This window comes from Schistocerca americana, chromosome 4 (genome assembly GCF_021461395.2).
Source record: "Schistocerca americana isolate TAMUIC-IGC-003095 chromosome 4, iqSchAmer2.1, whole genome shotgun sequence".
Classification (NCBI taxonomy): domain Eukaryota; kingdom Metazoa; phylum Arthropoda; class Insecta; order Orthoptera; family Acrididae; genus Schistocerca; species Schistocerca americana.
This window is the reverse complement of record NC_060122.1, coordinates 843627503-843645236: the sequence shown is the minus strand read 5'-3', so window position 1 is coordinate 843645236 and position 17734 is coordinate 843627503. Positions and strand designations below refer to the sequence as shown.

Genomic DNA, 17734 nt, shown 5'->3' with positions numbered 1-17734 from the left:
TTAATACAATGAAAGTTGTACGTTTTTTGTTCCTTTTACAACATCTGAAAGAAAACAGCATATTGTCGTCTACTTTTTCTGAACACTCTGTCATCCAACTCTCATGTGCAACCACTACCTCGTTCCCTGCTCGTGAACACAGTCCATTTGGCTCTGGTCCAATCTCTACAATCGTGCTTATAGAAATGGAACGACAGCAGTTCCCTCCACCAGGCTCATCAAACAATTTTTATAATTTACTACAATTACATTTTGAATTGCACACAAATACAATAACTAACATAATTAATCTTATACTCCAATCGATTCTGTTGGAGGAACATCCGCAGCTGAGCATTATACAACAGTTGTAAAGTTCTTTCATTATTACACGACCGGTTTCGGGCTCTTATAAGCCCATCTTCAGGTGTCGTAACTTGGTGCTGTGGCCCCCGAGCGCCGCGGTGAATGTGTACTAGGTGCGGTGTGCCACCTAATTACAGAATCTAACACATCATTTGTTAAAATACGTCAAGATCTATAAATTGTAACAGTATGTACCCATATTCTTCCCTTAAAGGTACTGGAAACCCTACTTTACAATTACAAGTTATGGATCTGCATCTATGTTAAAGACTGGTGTGTCAGGGTATGTCATTAGTACTCCACTAACAAACAGTAACAAGTTTAATTTGTATAAAATGTTATCGTTACCAATTAAATTGACATCTGGCACAGAACAATGCGCATACATACGACCAGAGGATGCACATTTATTGGTAAATAGCTCTAAGATGTCGTGCGCTAAGTTATCGCCTGATCAGTGAGTGTGTGAAAAAATGGATAAACAAAGGAGTATATGTAAACAAACGTCTGGGTTGATCTCAATGTGTGATCAATAGCACTGTGAAATGAAGTTTTTGAGAGACACTCACATAACTGGTAATTGTGTTAAGAAAATAATTTTGTTTAACAGAAGTTTATGGACATAGTTTACGGCTAATGAACAGTTACGTGTATTCCCTAAGGTGGAAGACGTCACAGTTTCTTGTAACACGTGTCAGTCTCACGATACTAAACGGAGTGTTATGGGAATAAGCAAATTATCACCGACCTGTGGCAAACCTACAGTTGTCAAATGCTCTGAGAGGGCGACAAGGTTGAGGACATTCTCATCACGACAAAGACGTCCGCAGGTATACATTATCATCATGAAGGGGAAGTCGGCAGAACTAGAACAACCTGGAAGCTGGTAACATCTCAGGACAGCAAACGGGAAATTTCACGCCGTGAAACAGGTAGGACTGAGGGCAGTACTGCATTGTAAATATAGGTGTAGGAACTTAGCATTAGGAATGTAGAATGTAATATATTAATTAATCGAGCTACAGATAACGTACAGCTGTTACCGGAAACCAAAGCCCTAATGCATCATTTCACAATGCCAGGAGGGCAAAAGAAGAGGAGAATTGTCAAAAAATTGTAAGAAATACAGATCGCATATATACAGGGTGTAACAAAAATCTACGGCACAAATTGCAGGACTTTTTTCGCATGTACACGAAGAAATCATGTTATGTCAACGTGGGTCTGGAAACGGTTTGTTTCCATGTTATATTTCATTTTCTCCAACACATTAGTCATGGGAAACACACAATAACAGAACGCCATAATCATAGGGAACATGCACTCATAGTGACATCTGGTTAAATGTGCGCCAGCAATGTTTTGTTTACATGTCCCTGTTAGCATGTGACGTACGTCGTTGGTAACATAAACTGTTGCTGCGATCAGTTCGACCGTTGCAAGCGCATGAGTCGGCCATCATTACCTCATTTCCTGCCCCGCTGCTTACCACCCCACCCTTAGGCCATTTGACGGTGGTGATGCTTGGCTGCTGTGCACACCACCGGCTTCGTTTGCCATCTTTTGTCATTCGTCCCCTGGGCTTTCCAATACACTGATACGACGAATGTCCACACGAAACCCACAGAAAACATTTAGCTCTATAGTATTTTGCATTATGTCAATACCTCTAACATGTTCACACGCTGTTATTTTGGTACGCATTGCATGTGGACGCTCTGACTGATCACGATGGTAACAAAAATCTTGGAACCTCCTCGCTCCTCTTGCCCAGGTGTGTGTGTACACCCGTCCAGTTTTCCACAGATGTTGTATTTCATATCATTTATTATTATTATCATTATTACACTGCCAATGATGTTCCCCTAGCAACTTGTTTTTTTCTCCCATATAGACGCGTGGGGTAGCCGCGTGGTCTGCGCGCCTTGTCACGGTCCGCACGCCTGCCCCCATCGGAGGTTCGAGTCCTCCCTCGGGCGTGGGTATGTGTGTTGTCCTTAGCGTAAGTTAGTTTAAGTTACATTAAGTAGTGCGCAAGCTTAGAGATCGATGACCTCAGCGGTTTGGTCCCATTAGCCAAAGACAAATTTCCAAATTTTCTCTCATAGACATTATAACGACCACCTCTTCTTTTGTTATTTCAGTTGAATCGGTTATGCTAATGTCTTCGCCTCTACTGTGCACAATCTTCCGTATTCTTAAAATTTTGTGTTTATAGGGATCCGCAGCCTCCAGATGCTTAATACACGTAAACATGGTCCGTAGTAGGCTGTATTTTCTCATTTGCCATTCTCTGAATGAAACAAGCATAACGTAGTGTGTGAAGTAACTCCACTGCACCTTTTAACTGCTTTCCTTCCGTTAAGTTATGGCAACTCTGAATGATCTGGGTACCTCATGTATTCTATTTATGCAGAAGGCTATTGATTTCCCAGAGTGCTGTCCAGATCTAAATATCCTACACACATCAAATTCAATCGTTATCTTGACATCCTTCTCTAAAATGATTCTTATCTCAGCCCACTAACCAGTCATATCCCTTACAGGCATCCCCTGTGGTTTTGGATTTCACATACTGAAATAAGAGCGTCTCATCCTCGCTTTTTACCTCACCAAATGCGGCGTTCACGTTCTCAATAAACTCTTGCATCTCCCTTTTGTTCTCCTCATGTGTCTTTGATAATATCACTAACTCATCCTAGGCACTTACACCTCTTCTTTCACTACTCGAGGACACCACTCTGTGCAATCACAAGAGAGCTTTTATTTAATTTATCAAAATGTCTTGACTGTTCTCATCTCTTGATCCTGATCTGCTGGGCTCTGCTGGTCTTCAGTATCTTACGTGGAACTAATTGTAACACTCTCATTCTGCTGGGCTTTCCAGGTCACTCTCAGGAATGAGATGTCATGGGACCTGGCAGTGACCTTTCTCCTAGACCTTTGATCCCAGGCTGGGTGAGTCGGACGACACCAACTCACTGGACTACAGCTTGAGTAAGGTCGTGTTACTCCTTGAACACACCTTATGCGAAAGTGTGTAGTATTTTAATAGCGACTAATGATAAAGCTTAACTTAACGTGTGTGTGGCTGGTGGAAAACAGCTTGTAATAAAGTAAGAGAAGGCTAGGAAACGTCGCATCTGGTAAAATTTCCCAGATAACCATAGCTGGGAAGAGGACCTCTACACCGGTACCTAACGGTGCGTGCAACGTTACATGAATGCGGCCTGTAGAAGCCGAAGCATTCACTCAAACGTGTGCTCTCAAGAGGTGAAGCGTCTGAGTGGTTTTGTTGTGGAAGAGGGCAGGATATGGCAACATGGTCCGAAGAACGCATCAGTGCTTTAATTGCAGAATACGAACTAAAACCGTGATTTTGACTTCGGAAGGAAATATTACCTCAGCCGGTACAAACGAAATATTCCAAATGTTAAAAGAGTGTAATCTGCATATAACAGTGGCGAAAATTATCAACAAAATTATAACTGCTTGCACGGCGCTGTCGGAAAGGAATGTCATAGAGACCTCTCTATGAGAGATTGTGCTGGCAGTGACAACGTTTACGTGCCAGAAAGTATAGTTTCTAGACAGAATCCGATTCAGTAATGACATGAAATACGAGGGTTATTCGGAAAGTAAGAAACGATCGGTCGCGAAATGGATACCCCAGTGAAAATGCAAAGAAGTTTTGCACGGGTGTGTTGGGCAGTGTCTCTCATATGCCCATCGATAGCGTTACGTCGTTCTTTTTAGATCTGAACACACAGGGAGCACATAAAAATACCTAGAACAATAGTGTCTCCCGCCAAGTATGAGGACCTGGTGAGAAATTTCGCCTGAAGCTATGCAGCCAACATTACGTAACTGTCGTGCGTTTTCTTTTTCAAGACAATTCTCAGCCGCATTCTGCAGGAGCAATGAAGATGCTCCTGCTTCGTTTTCAATTGGAAATGTTTGATTACCCACAATACAGCCTGTAGTTCTCTCCTTCTGAGTTTCATCTCTGCTCGCGTGAACCGCTGCCTATGAAGACAACATTTTGGCACAGACAGCGAGCTCTAGGCCAGCGTAGAGCAGTGGTTCGCAACAGGTGGCCCGCTGACCCCCAGGGGTCTGCGAGCTGTGCTAGAGGGGTCCGCAAGGTGCTACTAGAATAAAAAATATATTAAATATATTTCGTATGATAACATATTTTTTGTTTTGGCTGCTCAATATGTTTTCAATAATGAATATGTTAATGTTTTTTTCTAAGTACCAAAAATAGAAAACGTATGAAATGACTCTTAATTTGGCTTTATAGGTACTTGAAACTGTCATATGACAAGGTACCAATCATGCTCGATGAGGGGGTCCTCGAGAAAATTTTGTTGGGAACCTCTGGCGTAGAGAATTGGCGAAAAGCACTGGCGGCGGCATTCTGTAATGAGGGTACTGAAAAGATGCTACAACGCTACAACAAACGTCTACGTCGGATCGGCGACTATGTAGATAAGTATCTGGAAGTTGTAGCTAACCGTAGCAAATAAAACAGTTTTGGTTTTCACTGTGGTTTCCATTTCGCGACCTATCGTTCCTTACATTCCGAATAGCCCTCTTATCATGGTATCGGGTAATTTCTCGGAAGACATAATTGTTTTCCGCGTTACAGAGTCTTACTCTGCATATTTCAGTAGCTAATAGTCCAGTAGAAATTAACAATAATCTTCGTCCACATTCAGTTTATCCCGAAACAAGTATTCGTCGTCTAAAATATGTTACTTTCGAACACATATCAAGCTTCCACTAGACTATAGTTTCCTTGTCCATTTGTTCTCCTTATTATGGCTTCTTTCCTCTTTTTGAGCTGTCCACTGCGGCTGCAGAGAAGGGAAGAGAATGTGTTCTATTTTTTTATTCACGACTCTTATGACCGGTTTGATGCGGTTCTCCACGAACTGACCCCCTCTGCCAAGCTCTTCATTCCTGGAGTTCCACTTGCAGCCTATGTCTTCAACAGTTTATTGTATATACGAGCATTCCGATCTCTGCCTTCCCCCGCGGTTTTCACCCCCTGCACTTTCCTCGAGTACCGTACCATGGATGTTATTCCTTGATGACTTAACTAATCTCCTGTCACACTGTTCCTTCTTGTCAATGTTTTCCACATGTTTGTACAAGTTTAAGTAAAAAATCACCATATAAAAGGTGGAATGGCTACCGCTGCTTATTTATTGTGTCGTGGTCTAGTTCAAGAGGTGGTGCGACTCACCCAGTATGTCGGACTGCGGCAACCACTTGCCCGTCTTCACGTTGGGCGGCTGGCCGGGCATCGAGTCCGTCTCCCACTTCCACAGGACTCGCTGCTTCAGCTGCGAAAACACCTTCAGGAAGGCGGACCGCTTCTCCTCAGGCCAGTGGGCACTTTGCAAGTTAGAGCCCATACTGAAGTATATCGCTCCGTCCGTGGCCTCGTCCAGAAACTTTTGTATATCCTGCATCAGAGGGAAGTTACTTCAGCAGAATAGCTACATATTTTCACAGCTAATGATAGGTACATGTTTATCTGTTGGACGCTTTAATATTAACTGCAATTTTACCTGTGGTGCCGGGTTTAATGTGGTATACGTTGCAGAAGATGCGTTGCAACAGAATCAGAGGATCGCTTTTCCCAAATCTGGCAATTGCCTTCCATTATGACACATAAGTTTGAAATTTGGCTCAAAGTTACCTACTGCCTTCCTTTGTGGTACTGCAAAAGCGCGGTGCCCTGTGACGTCACCGCCTGGTCCGTTGACGCTTCAAACGCCGAGGTGTCGACACGTGTGAAACAAGGGCCACGGCTAGAAAGTTCACGTTAACTGTGAGGTGGATCTGTGACGTCACAAGGGCACCAGATTTCACCACAATTCTGGCCAGTGCCACCACCAATGTGTTACGGCATGGGAAGGTCTTCACAGCTGCTCTTATCCACGTTTTACCCCTTCTTTGGACGCCTCTGCTATGAGGTCACAGCCAAGACAACCAGAGTTAAAATAACGCGCTTTTCTTATGAGTGGCACAGGAAAACATTTCAGACACACACACACACACGCTCAGAATGACTCCAAAACGCGTCAGTGGATCCAATGAAGGACGTCAATGAAACCACCTCATTTTCCCTGCGAAGTTGATTCACAAACATTTCGCTGTTGAGAACGACAGATCGCAGTGTGCTGAGCAACAGGAAGACGTTGTTGACAACCTTTAACACTGCTGACTCCTCGGACGTCTTAGCACTTGTCTAAGGACGCTGTGGGGCTACATCCACACTGAACGTTAACGCACCCCTTTGGAGTGCAGCGCGACCTCAGCCTTTGTCTCGCTTTCAAAACTAGCCAACAAAATTTGAATGTGAAGCGAAGCGGCTATGGGTGATGATGCCCTTCTAACCCTCCTGTTTTTCTCCAGGCTTACGTGCGTGAATAAAGCAGCAAAGTGGTCTCTAAGAAGCCGACCTCCCCCCCCCCCCCCCCATGTAACTTGGTTGAGAAAGAACGAATGAGCCTCTTAGATACTTCGACACCAGCTTAGCCTGGCATGTGCTCTAGCGAAAGAGAGTAGGCAAAAACAAACAAAAAATTAAAACGATAGTTTATTGTACGAAAGCGTGGTGCCTGTTCTTTCGCTGCTGATTCCACGCAAAGTCCCGATGCAGGTTAGTTAGTTACGTGTTCCATTGATCAATCTCACGGTAGCCGTTATGATGTGGAACGTCTCAAGTGCACAAGAAATTCACACATGAATCAAGGCTTCTTTTTTAAGCTTAAAATTTTTAATAACTACCCATTCCTTTAAATAGCACAAAATGCGTATATCACATTTATACATTTATTTATTCCTATTCAAGATTTCACCTCTGGTATGGTAACTGATGTGAAGGAGTGTCAGTTTATTTTTGAAACTATTACTGCTGTCTGTCAGACATTGCGCCAAAGACAGGTTAAGTAGGGGATAGTGTAAGCCTTTCTTTCTTGTGGTATTATAATCACGAATGTCACTGTTCTTTTAAAACTGGTCCATGTTGTTGAGGACAAATTCCAAGTGAGAATGACAGCCCCTTCCTTTTCCTTTCTCCAAACGCCACCTTCAGTTTATACTGGTATAAACGATAATGTGTTCATTAATGTTAACACTTATCATGTATGCACATCCTTTAAAATGCGTCGTTCCACATAATTTCGGTAAAGGATCGTTGCAAAGATCTGTGGAACATTTAACTAACCCTACCCAGGAGGAGTCGAAAGGGTTACCTAACCGGCAGGAACATAACTAATGTAGGCGACAAAAGTGCGTCGGTGGAAATGAGGTACTTCCGAACCTGGAGGGCCTTAGAGGAATCCTTTGCCGTTTTATCCACGCATATTTTAATGTTGCACTTTCACACGATCACTCCACAGGAGGGTGGAAAACAGGAGGATTGAAAAACCATCAGTACCTTCTGATGTTTCTGATCACGTTCAAATTTCGTTCACTGGTTTTGAAAATGAGACAAAAATTGTATTTGCGTTGCGCTCCAAAGGGATACGACCACGTTCAATCCTATTGCAGCCCACAATGTCCTTAGAGAAGGGTTTAAACGTCCGAGGCGATCAGCTATGTCAAAGTCTGTCAACAACCTGTTACTCATCGCACTGCGATTTGTCGTTCTCAATGGCAGAATGTGTGGGAATCGACTCCCCAGGAAAAGGGATGTTTCCATGAAACCCTCCACTCTCTCTACTCAGGTGTTTTCGAATCGATTCTGGAAGTCTTTGTGTCTGAAATGTTTTCCTTGGCCATCCATAAGGAAACCGCGTGATTTCAACGCTGGGTGTCGCGATTCTGATCTCCATCAAAAACATGGTTCAAATGGCTCTGAGCACTATGCGACTTCTTCCGACGTTATCAGTCGCCTAGAACTTAGAACTACTTAAACCTAACCTAAGGACATCACACACATCCATGCCCGAGGCAGGATTCGAACCTGCGACCGTAGCGGTCGCTCGGCTCCTGACTGTAGCGCCTTTTTTTCCCTTTTTTCATTTATTTATTTTTTATTACCTCTTCCACTTCAGGCGTTGGCCCCTATCACCCATACTACCCATAAAAACCTATCTAGCCTAAAAACAAAAACAAATCTGGTGCCACCGCCACTTTCATCCTAAGGCTAACTAGGACTGCCGTTCGCCACCACTTCAGGTTCCGCCAACGAACAAAAATTAAATATGCCTCTGAACTTTATATAAAAAAATAAAATAAAAGGAGAAAGGAAAGGGTATAATAATTTATTACATTTTATTTGTTGTTCATTTTGTTCTTATTTTGTTCTTGTGTATTTATTTGGATTCGAAAGCAGGTCTCCTGCCCACTTTTTTAAAAATCTTTTTCTTATTTATGTAGATATCAATTTGCGAACAGTCGTAGTTAATCAAGCCTGGAAAACTAAAACAGAATGAAGACGCCATCGAAGATATGAAACATAAATAAAATGAAAAGAAAGCTACCACGTCGTAGTGAGGCTTCCCAGCGACTGCGCCCACTGATAAAGATTGTTCAATATATGCTCGTTTGCAGTTCGTTCTCACCTCATCTGCCACTGCCTGGAACATTCCAGCTGCGCGGCGGGTTGTGAAAGGCACTCCATAGGTAGTTTGCGAAGCACTGTGGATATCTGGTATGCCCGGAAATAGCATGATGTCTTTCTTGCAAATAGAGCCAGAAGTCAGAGGTAATGGACTGCATGTCCACGTATCCAGGTGACAGAGTTGGTTCGAGTCTTGGGGTAAAATGTCTCATCCGGAAACAATAACGTGCGTGCAGATGTATGCTCCGGCCTAACTCGCAAGAGATAAGCCAGCATCTGCCACACTAGGTGCCAAATCGGTTCCGTCTCTCCACAGCTGAGGCGGTGCTCGTCAGAATCTGCCGTATTACAACCCACACAATTGGGAGATTCTGCCATGTGGATATTGTAGAGACGTTCTTGCGTCACCAGCTTCCCATTAACGACTACGTACCATTGGGAAACAACATCGGAATCAAGCATGGCATCGTGTACAGTCTTCCACACCTCCCACCGTACGTCAGGATATTTTAGTTCGACCACATTTAGGGGGCGGCGTTGCAGCATGTCATGATATAGGCGTCGAGTTGTGGCCATTTGTGGTGTCGTGAGCGCGACACTGCAATAACTTTGTTCTAAATAGAAACGTCCTATATAAAAGAGGGGCGCTGGGATGTCCTGTAGTGGCACCGGCGCTCTTAGTGAAGCAGGTCGTAGCGCCGTCAGAAGCAGACTCGTGAGGCTCGTAGGACAAGACATAAATGTGAGCTAACATAGAGGGCAATGGCCCTTTCATGGACGTTAACTAGGCCGAGACCACCTTTTTCCTTGGGGAGGGTAAGAGATACGTATCTGATCTTCAGTAACATACCAGCGGTGACGAAGTATCCCAGCGCTGCCATAATGCTACGAGCCAAGGGCTTCGGAGTGGGTAGCGTTTGGGCGACGTGCGGTATGCGGGACGCAAGGTATACATTGGCATAATACGCCCGCTGAACGATGTTGAGGGATCGCAAGCGCTGATTTGCAATTCCAGCCCTAATTTGGTTAAGAAGGCGTCGATAATTGAGCGTCGTCGCGCGTCGCATGTCGTTCATGAAATCTAAGCCCAAGCAGCGTACAGTATCACTGAAGCGTAAGGGGGTAATGTGTTCCTGCGGTAGCCCAATCCCGATGCTCAAGGCGACGGACTTGTCAACGTTGATTTGGCTACCAGAAGCTGTACCGTAGGTTGCAATCCAGTCCAAAGCCGCGGCCATGTCGTCAGCTCCACGCATGATGATCATCAAATCATCCGCATATGCGGTGCAACGATAGACGGAGCCGCCGAACTGTCTCCCAGTGAGCCTGTCTCGGAGACGACACAACAAAGGTTCTAAGGCCAATGCAAATAACAATGTTGATAATGGACATCCCTGTCGTACTGATCGGCGGATCGGCATGGGTGCCGTCAGTCTTCCATTAACAAGAACTCGAGAAGTTGCACCATGTAGTAGGCGTGTCAACACTGTGATAAAGGGGTTGGGGTATTCCTTGCGCCGTAGAACGGCCGTGAGGAAAGTGTGGCCCACACGGTCAAAAGCCTGGCTAAAGTCGATAGACGCGAGGGCTGCCGGCAAACGTCTCACCCGTGCAAGGGAGGTGAGATCTCTGTCACGACATAACGCAGTTCTGATGTTGTTGGTTCCCCCCAAGGACGTCTGATCGCCGGACAAGACGTGCAATAGTGTGCTGCGAATACGTTCTGATAGCAGCCTCGAAAATTTCTTGAAGTCGCTGTTCAATAACGTTAAGGGACGATAGCCGCGGACATGATTCCGTCCCTTCAGCTTATGGATGAGGACAATCAGACCTTCCAAGAATGGTGCAGGCAATGTTATACCCGGGGATATCAATTCCTGGCAAATTTCAATCAAACACGGTAGCAACAGTTGTTTAAAGGCTCCATAGAACTCTAATGGTAGTCCACTGATTCCTGGTGATTTATGGGGAGCACCTTTACCAATGGCGTCGAGCACTTCCTCTTCTTTCACTTCTCCCAGTAAAGTCGGTACCATGTCTGGTGGAACTCTACCGTGGACATGTGCTGAAACGGTGTCTACCGTCGCCATATCAGGGAGCACTGCTGAATAAAATTGAGCGTAATGCCCCTAGAAGGCTTCTGCTATATCTGCTTGTTCTACCACGTGTCGACCGTCGTCGGTTATCATGTGGGTTACCAGTGCCCTACGGCGCCTCCTGCGTTCTAGGAGGACGTGGTGCGTAGATGGCCTTTCTGATTGTATCATGTCTGGAGCACGCGCCTTGTAAATGATGACTGTGCTAAGGAGACGAGCTGCGCTTTTGCGTGATTGACTATGATCTGCCTGTCAGGTGAGGGCTCCATAGCAAGACATTCCCGTAGGACGGTGTAATAAAAGTTTTCCGTGTTCTTCCTCCATGCCGCCGCTTCCCGGCCGTAAGCCATGAAGGTGCGCCTAAGAGCAGGCTTCGCACATTCAATCCATCAACTGAGGGTCGATCGGTAACGACCACGACGCTGTAAGGACGCGTTCCACGACTCTTCGACAGCACCTTTACATGCCGGCTCGTCCAGATGGGCGACGTTCAGTTTCCAGGGGGGCCTACTGCGCCACACACGTGCAGGTTGGAGGGCAATGGTGCAAATATAAGCTGTGTGGTCGGTGAATGCAGTGGGCCAGAGCTCTGCTCCTCTCGTCGCCGTCGAAAGGGTGCTTGTGACGTAAATCCTGTCCAACCGACTTGATGAATGGTTTATATAATGGGTGTAACCAGGAGCTGGGACATGGATGTGGCGCCACGTGTCAATCAGGTGGAGGTCAGGCACTAGCATTTCCAATTCCGCACACGGGACGTGATGTGGCTGCTGATCAGACGGAGATAATGTACAGTTAAAACCTCATCCGAGCACCATATCGTCTATGCGGCCCATAAATAGACGCGTAATATCTTCCGAAAAAAAGCGGGCCCGATCTCTCCGTCTCCCTGAACCTGAAGGGGCATATACATTGATGAGTCGTACACCGTTGACAGTTACTGCCATGGCTCTTGCACTCGGTAAGTACAGTACGTCCGTAGCTGCCAAACCGTCCCGCACCACAATCGGTAGAAGAGGCGTGGGAGATGTGGGCAGCATATCCGTAGAAGTCAGGGAAACTAGCGACACATACTTCCTGTAAGAGGGCCACGTCGATGTCCGCCGCATCAAGCATGCGTTGTAGCATTGTCAGTTTGTGTGGTGCCCTTATCGCGTTGATACTGATTGTGGCAAGGCGAAAGGAGTGCTGCCTAGCCTCTTCACACAGGGTAGACGCCATGGCAATCAAAGCTAACCGCAAGAGATGCCGGACCCACCAAACCCGTTACAAATTATGAGTCTTTCGCGCTAGGAGTGGCATCCCCAATGCCGCCCCCTCCCCTGTCACCCGTGCCCTCTTCAGGAAGTTCCTCAACATCGTCCGACCACAGTGGGTGCAACACGATGCTGTGTAGCTGATCGGCACCTAAATCTCTCTCACGTACGTCGTCTTTGGTAGAGGTAGACGGAGCGCCATCCATCGACGCGACCTGCCGCGTTTGTGGTGCAAGAAGTAACTGGGCACTCGTAGTATGGGCAAGTGAACCGTCTACACCACTTAGATCCTCAGCAGGCGCAGCATCCATGCCGTCTAATGAGATGTCACCTTCTTGACCGGCAGTGTGTAGGAGGCAATCGTCAGAAGGGGTCCGCCGACGTCGCTTGCGTCGTCGAGGCGAACGTTGCTTTCGAACGTGGACATCCGTATCCGAATGTGGGAGGCAATCCAGCGTCGTATCACCTTCCGCTAGGAAAGCCGCGGTCGGGACAATGTTCGCGTCCACGTCCATCGCGTTCTGCATGTTAAGTTGCGTCTGGAGTCCGTGGGACGCTGCTGTTGTTGCTGTGGAGGGGGCGACATATGGGTTGGCACCGAGGGTCCTTCCTCTTCCTCCCTTGGTACTTCTGGTGTCGATGGATGTGTCTGATCGCCCGTTTCGTCCTCATCTATGGTGCGCATCGTCGTCTGAGCGTACGTGAGGGGCAGGATTGTCGTCCCCGTCGGGGAAACGGAGTCTCCCATTGGTATCTGCGTAATTCTACGTTGTAAGCAGCTCGATCGAATATGGCCTTCCTGCCCACATCCGGAACAGGTACGCGGTTGACCGTCGTACATGATGATTGCACGACAGCCACCGATGTTCAAATAGGACGGCACATGTTTCTTGAGCTCAAGTTTAATTTGGCGCACACCATTGTAAACCTTATACGTCGAGAAAGTTTGCCACTTTTCTGCAACGTGGCTGATAACATTGCCATATGGTCGGAAGGCGTCCTTCACAACTTCCTCTGGGACCTCGAAGGGGAGCTCGAAAACCCTTACAGTCCTTGGGCCCATGCCTGCATGATCCACCGTCACTGCACCGATATGCCCGTCAGAATGTTTGAATCTGAGAGAATTCGAGTATTTAGACACCACAGTCGCGCAGACCTCTGCGTTGGTCATTTTAACATAAACCATGCTCGCCGTTATAGAAAAATGTATTCCGACGACAGTCGCCGGATCTAAACGTAGATCGTCGCGTATGAACTGTTCTATTTCATAGGCTCGAGGACGCGCGTGATCTGGTTGGAAAGTAATTTTGAACGTATCGTGGCGCCATGTGTGTGCCATAGTCGCACTGAACTCGGATCGCCGGCCGGAGTGGCCGAGCGGTTAAAGGCGCTACAGTCTGGAACCGCACGACCGCTACGGTCGCAGGTTCGAATCCTGCCTCGGGCATGGATGTGTGTGATGTCCTTAGGTTAGTTAGGTTTAAGTAGTTCTAAGTTCTAGGGGACTTATGACCACAGCAGTTGAGTCCCATAGTGCTCAGAGCCATTTGAACCATTTGAACTCGGAACAAACACAACTCGCGCCGCGAGAAGGTAAACACAAGCAGGTGCTCACGGTCGCGCACGGCGGGGCGCAGCGGACGTCCTCGCCCCACCGCAGCCGAAAGCAGACTGACGCCTAGAACCGCACGGCCACTCCGGCCGGTTGATCTCCATCGCAGAGACGTCAGAAGAAGGGGGTTAGATGTCTCCAAGAGGCGCTGTGACGACCTTCCCATCGTGTGACACGCCCATAGTTGTATTGGGTTGAATTGTCGAGAGATTTGCTGCCATTATGACATCACTAACCAACTTGTAGCTCACATGATATTTCGAGGTGTGGCCTTCTCCCTCTGTCTCTCTCTGTTTTATTTTTTTTCCCCCGAAGTTATGCATCGCAGTGGGAGATAACTACAACGTTTCGTAAAAGTGGTGTTTCAGTTTCGTTGGGCAGTGTACGAAACGTTGCTGCCCCGTCGCATATCCGCTTGGCCACGTTCGAAGTCCACTTCGTCGGCGTCGAGACAACACGCCGAGTCGGCATTCTACTGTGCATGTATTAGGGCGTGCCGGAGTGTAATGCCTCCGAACCTTTTGTCAGCTTCTGAGCTTTAGTGCTTTTTTTTTTCGCATGTGTCGACAGCCGGACGGTGACGTCGCAGGGCGCCAAGATTTTACATCACTACACAGGAAAGTTGTATTCAACTTTTAGACAAATTTCAAACTTACACATCGTAATGGGAAGCAAGTACGAAATTTCGAAAAAGTGATAATTTAATTTTGTTGCGTAGTGTATAATATCATCAAGTTTTGGAACATAACTGATACGACCAGTGTGTCTCGCTAACAAGCGGAATGCTCGGAAGCCATCATAATCAGGAAACAAGTGACGCTTCATCGTGCAGACGCGTATTGTTTTCATTTTTTTATTGTTTCTACTGGCTGCCAGTGTTGTCCGTTGGCAACCTGAAGACGAATCAGCTGCTTAAAGCTCGCTTTGCCATACACGGCAGAACAGCTGTATCACCTATGAAAATAATCTTCATCTACATCTACATGGGTACCCTGCAAATCACGCTTTAGTGTCTGGCAGAGAGTTCGTCGAACCACCTTCACAATAATTGTCTATTATTCCAATCGCGTACAGCCCGCGGAAAAAGCGTAGACATATATCTTTCCGTGAGAGATCTGATTTACCTTATTTTAATATGACGACCGTTTCTCCCTATGTATGTCTCCGCCAAAAAAATATTTTCGCATTCGGAGGAGAGAGTTTGTGATACAAATTTCATGAGAAGAACCGGTGCAACAAGAAAAGCCTTTGTTTTAATGACGTCCACCCCAAATTCTGTATCATTTCAGTGACACTCTCTCCCCTATTTCGCAATAATACAAAAGTGCCAGTCCTCTTTCAACTTTTTCGATGTACCCCGTCAGTCCTATCTTATAATGATACCACACCGCGCAGCAATATTCTAAAAAAGAGCGGACAAGCGTAGTGTAAGCAGCCTCTTTAGTAGATCTGTTACGTTTTCTAAGTATCCTACCAATAAAACGGAGATTTTACTTGCCATTTCCCATAATATTTTCTATGTCTTCCTTCCAATTTAAGTTGTTAGTAATTGTAATTCCTAGGTGTCTGGTTGAATTTACGGCCTTTAGAGATGACTGATTTATCGTGTAATCGAAGTTTAACAGATTCTTTTTAGCACTCGTGTGGATGACCTCACACTATTCGTTATTTAGGGTCAATTGCCAATTTTTGCGCCATACAGATATCTTTTCTACATCGCTTTGAAATTGGTTTTGATCTTCTGATGAATTAACCAGTCGATAAACGACAGCATCACCTGCAGGCAACCTGAGGCGGCTGTTCATATTGTCTCCCAAAGCGTTGATATACATAATTTCAGTTTTATGGGTTGACTTCTCTAGCGGAATGTATTTATTGCATTTCCAATCTGAATTTTTTCTTCTACAGTGATTTACTTTCTGTGAGTTTCGTTACCCATTTCAAAACGCGCTACATCACATTCGCGGTAGTATTTGATATTGAATGCTTAAAGATGCAATTGACAAGGTTATTCTATGAACCAACAGATTCCGTATATTCTTTTAAGATACAGACGAAAAGAAGTAGGCACACAAACCGTCGTCGAAAACGAGCATAGGAGCCTGTTAAAAAGGTAGCGTGGCTCAAAGGGTGGATTTTCGTCATATTAGTCATTGTATACTTTCGCAAGTTCAAAAATGGTTCAAATGGCTCTAAGCACTATGGGACTTAACATCTGAGGTCATCAGCCCCCTAGAACTTAGAACTACTTAAACCTAACTAACCTAAGGACATCACACACATCCATGACCGAGGCAGGATTCGAACCCGCGACCGTAGCGGTCGCGCGGTTCTAGACTGACGCGCCTAGAACCGCTCGGCCACACCGGCCGGCGCTAATCAACAGAGAAGGTGTATAATAACAACATATCCAGATTCGATAAGATTTAGTATTCGAGTTAATGTTGCCATAACTTACCTCGGGTAGCTTCTTTGGTTGCCTGACATGCAACCCTCCAACTTCCACTATGTTGGGTACAAGTGGCCGGGGACAACCGTGGGTGAAGTGGTAATTAACCAAGAGAAGCGACGTCTGTCTTTCGATTTCGGACAATGAAGGTAGTGACGGATCTTTCAGATACGTCTGTAAAATTGAATCCAGCATTGGCAGATACAGAAACTGCCGGATGATTTTTCCTCCTATACTTACAAGTGTATTCTGAAGTCGCTCGATAAAACTCATGTGGGTGCCTAACGCGAGGAATGGGTTCGGTACATAAGAGTACGGGGCCGGATTTCCCACCATGTCGGCCATCCAGTCCGTTCCCGCGAAACTGGAGAGCACAATTACAGGCGCTTTCAGGCCATGAGCGTATCCGTGTACACATTCTGTGAAGAGGTTCTCCAGAATAATGACGTCAAATTTCTTGCCCGACTTTTGCAACTTCTGTACATTTTCGTCCCTCAGAAATCCGTGACACATTTTTTCAGCAACCACAAGGAACTCCTTCGCCAAATCCAAGAGAGTTGTCGAGGCCGCTTCGAATACGTTGACATTACCTGAAAAGAAAAAGGAAGCAGTGAGCTGAATTGCGTAGCCTGTTCAACCAGGCGAGATGTCTAGTATCAGGAATGATCAAGTTTAAAGTCGAAATTTTTACTATTGGTGGACTCTACTGAGACTCCATGCAAGGTCACTCTGATATTATGTCACAAAACTGCCCGTAGGCTGTTTATATCAGTGCTAGAACAGTAGTTACTTCCTTAAGCAGTTCTGCTCAGTAATTATTTCTTAAAAAGCCGAATATGCAGATTTCATTTTCATTTGTATGGCAGATACACTGATAAAAATTGATAGTGGTATATCCCAAAGAAAGCAGGTGTTGACGGATGTGAAACTTTCCGAACTATCAGTTTAATAAGTCACAGCTGCAAAATACTAACGCGAATTCTTTACAGACGAATGGAAAGACTGGTGGAAGCCGACCTCGGGGAAGATCAGTTTGGATTCCGTAGAAATGTTGGAACACGTGAGGCAATACAGACCTTACGACTTATCTTAGAAGAAAGATTAAGGAAAGGCAAACCTACGTTTCTAGCATTTATAGACTTAGAGAAAGGTTTTGAAATGTTGACTGGAATACTCTCTTTCAAATTCTAAATATGGCAGGGGCAAAATACAGGGAGCGAAAAGCTATTTACAATTTGTGCAGAAACCAGATGGCAGTTATAAGGGTCGAGGGACATGAAAGGGAGGCTGTGGTTGGGAAGGGAGTGAAACAGGGTTGTAGCCTCTCCCCGATGTTATTCTATCTGTATATTGAGCAAGCAATAAAGGAAACAAAAGAAAAGTTCGGAGTAG

General features: G+C 45.7%; 1 protein-coding gene across 1 annotated transcript in view; it reads right to left on the bottom strand.

The window, feature by feature from the left end:
- LOC124613235 (UDP-glycosyltransferase UGT5-like) overlaps positions 1-16921 on the bottom strand; it is a 30853-nt gene extending 13932 nt beyond the window's left edge. The window contains exons 1-2 of the mRNA XM_047141912.1: positions 16352-16921; positions 5597-5819 (exon numbers count right to left, since the gene is read on the bottom strand). Coding sequence (XP_046997868.1) covers positions 5597-5819; positions 16352-16855 — 727 coding nt within the window. The 5' untranslated portion in view covers positions 16856-16921. The remainder of the gene's footprint in view (positions 1-5596; positions 5820-16351) is intronic.
- Between the last annotated feature and the right edge of the window lie 813 nt (positions 16922-17734).